This window comes from Alligator sinensis, unplaced genomic scaffold (assembly GCF_000455745.1).
Source record: "Alligator sinensis unplaced genomic scaffold, ASM45574v1 scaffold752_1, whole genome shotgun sequence".
Taxonomy (NCBI): domain Eukaryota; kingdom Metazoa; phylum Chordata; order Crocodylia; family Alligatoridae; genus Alligator; species Alligator sinensis.
The window spans coordinates 1,395,162-1,400,275 of record NW_005842000.1 but is presented as its reverse complement, the minus strand read 5'-3'; the positions used below and the strand labels follow the sequence as shown (position 1 = coordinate 1,400,275).

Sequence of the window (5,114 nt, the reverse complement as noted above, 5' to 3'; positions counted from 1 at the left end):
AGCAGGATACAGGTCACGGATGCAGAGGGTCTTAGTGCCTCCCCAGATACATCAGTGCAAGTCCCTTTGCATGATGTGATGCATCTGGATTCATTGACCCCGCCAGCCCAGATGTGCTGTGAACTTTTAAGAATGGGTCGACTAGACAAACCCCTGTCAGCTGAGCAGTAATGCTTGGGCTAGCTTGATGGGAAGAACAGGCTTAGATGATGTAGCCCAGTGTCATTCCCATCTCACCTGCATTTTCTGCTCAGAGGATGGGAGCAGCAATGGGAATATAGGACAGGAAAGGATCCTCGGTGCCATCACCAGCCTCTGGCACTCACAGGCAACCATGGACTAGACACGAAGTCCAGAAACAAGACATCCACTGTGGGCCTTCCTGCTCTGCTAGCCCCAGGCACCCCCTAACCACCCCGCTTTGTAAGACAAAGTCCCAGTGCTGTTGGTGTTTATACACTCAGGTCCCCAAGCTATTTCCAGCAGGGAGTTTTATTGGCATCTCATCAGAGGCTTGAAAGCCTGGCTCACGTGCACAGACCAGAGCTCATTGCACCTGCTTGACTGGCAGGGATGCTCCAGATGCAGACCTGGGGAGTCACAGCACTTGAGTGTTATGTGCAGGGAGCACTGGACAGAGATGCTACTGCTATTCATTTATTTTGGATTGTCACTGAAATCCTATGGGAAGTTCTCTACCCACTTCCCTGAGCCCTAGTGAAACAGCCTCACAGCTTGAGGAGGCTGGACAAGTCATTCACAGTCACAAAGTCAGTCTAGGGGGAGACAGACGCATATTCGTCTAGCGGCTCACCCCGAGCCAACCTTCCTGCTGTATTTTACTCTGACCATCGGTGAAGGACATCGACTGCAGCAGGCATGGAAAAGGTTCCCGGGTCCAGTTAGAAACATAAAAGCTGCCTTGGCTCCCAACCCTCCTACTTCCTCCCTTCCCTCTCCCTTCCACAGGTCGCTTCGCTGTCCGCGACATGCGGCAGACCGTGGCCGTGGGCGTCATCAAGAACGTGGAGAAGAAGAGCGGGGGGGCTGGCAACGGTGGCGCTGGCAAGGTCACCAAGTCGGCGCAGAAGGCCCAGAAGGCTGGGAAATGAATCGTAGGCGCCCAGCGCACCGCGCAGAAACCATCCCCGGCCCCAGGATGCCTCCACCTCCTCCCCCAGGCGCATGTGTGCACATCAGCTTGTAAGAGTTTATATGTCAACGACTGGATGCTCACCATTAAGGTCCAGTGGAAATTCTTTAAAAGGAAAAGCATGTTCCAGCGTTCGTGAGGCTTCATGTTACTTTTACCAATAAACTGGTACAACATCCACAGTGCAGGGCGTGTGCGTGTGTGTCTGTTATGGCTTCGGTACCAAACTGGAAACACGGGGCTCTTATTCTCAAGGGCTGCAGGCCTCCCATGACCAAGTAGCCCCTGGCTCCAAAGCACTTATCCTCCCAACAGCCCTATGAGGCAGGGAAAGGGTGTTCTGGACAGGGGAAACTGAGGCACAATGTTCCAAGGGGCTTTGGCATTTGATTTCCATTAATTGCCCATGAGGCCCGACCCTAAGGTGTCCCCAGGAGTGTGTAAAAGAGCAGGGGCTTGAACTCAGGTGTCCCCTACAGCTAAGCACTGCTCTGACCACTGGGCCACCTTTCCTTTCCAGCTCTAAGGCAGCAACATAAATGACCCTGGTTATATAGGAGCTCAGTATCACAGAGCCCAGGCTAGCTCCCAGCCTATGTCCAAAGCAGGACTTCAGCATTTAAGCAGTAACATCTCCTGCATTTGTGCCTACAGGGACAGCTGCTCCCAGAAAGCAGGTAGCTGCTCTATTCTGCATGGGTCCGGACAAGCAGTGTCCTGGTATAGAGGCAGCCAGGGTCCTCCGGGTGGGAGAGGCTCATGCATGGAGCATCTAGCCAGGTAAAATCTCTCACGACACCTAAAAGTCCCCAGCTCCCCCCGAACAGCGATGAGAAACAATCCCAAGCAAAATTCAGATCTCAATTCTAGTCTCAATTGCCCCAAATTTAACCCTTTTAATCCAGCTTCTACCTTCAGCCCATTTGGGACTGCATTTCCAAAACCAAACCCCCCGGAGAGCAGAGAGGGGTGTATTAAGCCCAGCCTCTGGGATGGATGGTAACGCAACGGGCACATACAATGCAGGGGTGCTTATCAGAGCAAAAACACGACCTGATTCCCCATCGTATTTGGGAGGAGGGAGGTGAAGGCAAGCCTGAAATCACAGCAGCCATCCTGCTGCTGCCTGGCAGGACTGGCCAGGGATATTGGAGACCACGTGGGAACCAGTAGCGCTCCGATTATTTTTGCCAGGTTTACGAAGCCTGCACAGGGAAGCAGGTGCCAGGGGAATGCACTCATGGCTATTTCGGATCCGGTGGCAGACTGACACCAGCAAATGGACTTTTTTGGCCTGCTGAGGCCTGCGATCTGGGGATGAGCAGGGCAAGAGTGGTGCAAGAGATATGAAATGTTGCTACGAATTCTGGAAAGCAGGCTGCCGGCACCGCACAGGTGAGGGGGGGGCTGGTTTAACAGTCAGGACCAGTGAAGTAGGGCAGGTACAAGAGAAGCAGCAGAGAGGGGTAAGGAGCTGGAGGAAGCTGGGGGTAATATTGCTTGGTGCTGCATAAACTTTCCCACACAGAGCTGGGAGAAGCAATCTGCTCCCTGGCTAGCTGGGATAGATGGGGTCAACTTCTAAAAAGTATTAACGACCTCCCCTGCACATACACAACCCGACACGGGGCGGTAACCCTCTTGTACCTGGTTGTCACCCTCGCAACCACATTGCCCCCCAAATATGAGCTTTAGGAAGACCAGCCTTTGAAAGGACAGGCCCAGGGGCTGCACTGCCGTGCCACAGCAACACAGCACCGTGCCCCTCGTATCACACAGCATGGATGGTATAAGGGCACGTGCTGCATCGGGTCTACCGGAGATCACCATCCCAGGGCCAGGGACTCCTGGTTTTTGACCTCCAAGAAGGGCTGGGAGCAAGCAGGGAGAAGCAGTAGCTTCCTCTTCTGGGGTACAGACACCCCAGAGGTCACCCCTCGCTTGCTCCTGCGGCTGTACGGTGAGGGCCAGCAAAATTTGGAGGCATCCCGACCCCAACCCTCTGGGCTCGGGCCTGCACGTAGGATGCCTGCCAAAGGATTTGGAAGTATCTGAAGCCCCAGGTGAAGGTGGAGGGTGCTTTCCAGTACCAGGGCCACATATGGTTCTTGAATGACTCATGAATCTGGAATTGATTTGGCTGATTTGAGTTGGGACACAAAAAAGTTTTCATAAAAGGACCCCCCCCCACCAAAACTCAGTGGGGTATCGCATCGGGAGCTCGGGTGCCTGATAAGTCTCACACAAGGAACAATCCTGGACCTTTTCTTTCAGGCAGCAGCATCCCTTTAGATATCAGGAACTAAAGGGCTGCACTGAGTGCTGACTTCTGGCGACCGTCCAGCGTGGTCATACACCCGTGAATGGTCTTCTGGGCATGGACGAGGGAACTGGGCTCCCTCTTGTGTCGGCAAGCAGTTAATGCTCTTGGCTTTTTACAGAGATGCCCCAAAACTGACTGGTCTTCCCGTCTAGGCAATGCCTGGAAGCAGGACACTATCACCCGCAGGAGGTTCAGAGCTCTGGCCCTCAAAGCCAAAGCATGGTGTGACCCCAGTATCCCTAGCATGAAGCCCCTACAGAGATCCTAGCCCTGGGTCTGTGCCTGGGGGAAGGAAAAGTGGCACATGCTGCTGTCAAGGTGCAGCAGCCCCCGAGCCCCAAATATACGGGTGCATGCATGCAGCCCTTCTTGGACCCCTGTGTTCGGGTGGCACAAACCAGGTTGAAGCAAGAAAATGTTGACCACGCCGCGTACCCTGCGGGACATAAAGAACAACATGACAAATAAGTCAGGGTGGAGAGGAAGTTAAGGCCAGTTGCTGCTCCTGAGCTGCTACCTGGAGCCCTGCATTGGACTGGGGAGGACCTGTGATAAAAGGGACAGCCCATGAAGCCAAGGCATGATGTGCTGCCACAGCGCAGGATCTCTGCATCCCCTTCTCCCCTTTGAATTCAAAGCCCATGAGTGGTCTGTGGTTCCATGCAGGGTCTTAGAGATTTTAGCAACTGCAGGCATGAAGCCTGCGCTCCCAGAGCCTTAAGACGGAGTTGTGCCTCAATCTCATTCACTTCCCACAGGCTGCGTGCCCACCTTTCTGAAAGGTTTTAAACTAACCTTTTTCTGATGGTGATTTATAATACAGGCCCAGATCCCTTTTCACTTCTTTTCCTGGAAAGCTTAACAAATACCCGGAGAACTACCAAGGTCTTGACTTGAGAGGGACCCACACAGCATCATCATTAGAGTAATGGAAAGCGTGCAGGAGGTCTTGAGAGGCTGCTCTTCGACTCCATCCCCCGAGGAAAAGTAAACTCGACAAAACCACAACTGGATTTCCACGCTGAGCTGCCAACGATGAGTCGGGAACGGCTTGCGTGCGGCAAGGTAATTAACAGTGTGGTTTCAGTGAAAGGAAAGTTCAATCCCCGCCCCGAGGATATGATTCAAAATTGCTTATTGTCAGTACTCAGCTCTATGCTAATGGACCCCCCAGGACCACATGGGTGTGAAATCAGAGCCAGGGTCTACACTGGGCATCTCTGAGATGCAATCAGGACCTCCTTGGAGTGCAGAGGGGCTGATTTGACTCATTTTAAAGGACATGGTAAGTGGAGAAATCCTGAGGGTCCCAACCCATTAATATTGATTTGAGTTGGAGGTTAAAAAAAAATCCAAGGACCTCCAAGTGAAATGCACTTGAAGAGTGGAATTGTCTAACGTTTCATCTCCTAATCATGTGAATCCATAATCTGAGCCAGCGTTGGAGCTGACGTCCCCCAAATATGGACTCAGATCAGACCAGGACATTCAAGCTGTGGCCCTCAAAGCCAGCACATGGCCCAGACTCCTTGGTATGAAACCCCAGACAGGGATCCTGGCCCAGGGTTGTGCCCAGATGAAGGAAAAGTATCACATGCACCATGCTGCTCTCGATAGATCAAGGTGCACCAGCCTCAG

General features: G+C 52.9%; 1 protein-coding gene across 1 annotated transcript in view; it reads left to right on the top strand.

The window, feature by feature from the left end:
• Window positions 1-1,338, top strand: part of EEF1A2 (eukaryotic translation elongation factor 1 alpha 2) — a 17,095-nt gene extending 15,757 nt beyond the window's left edge. The window contains exon 8 of the mRNA XM_006021646.2: window positions 970-1,338. Within this exon, the coding sequence (XP_006021708.1) occupies window positions 970-1,112 (143 nt within the window). The 3' untranslated portion in view covers window positions 1,113-1,338. The remainder of the gene's footprint in view (window positions 1-969) is intronic.
• The last annotated feature ends 3,776 nt before the right edge of the window (window positions 1,339-5,114 follow it).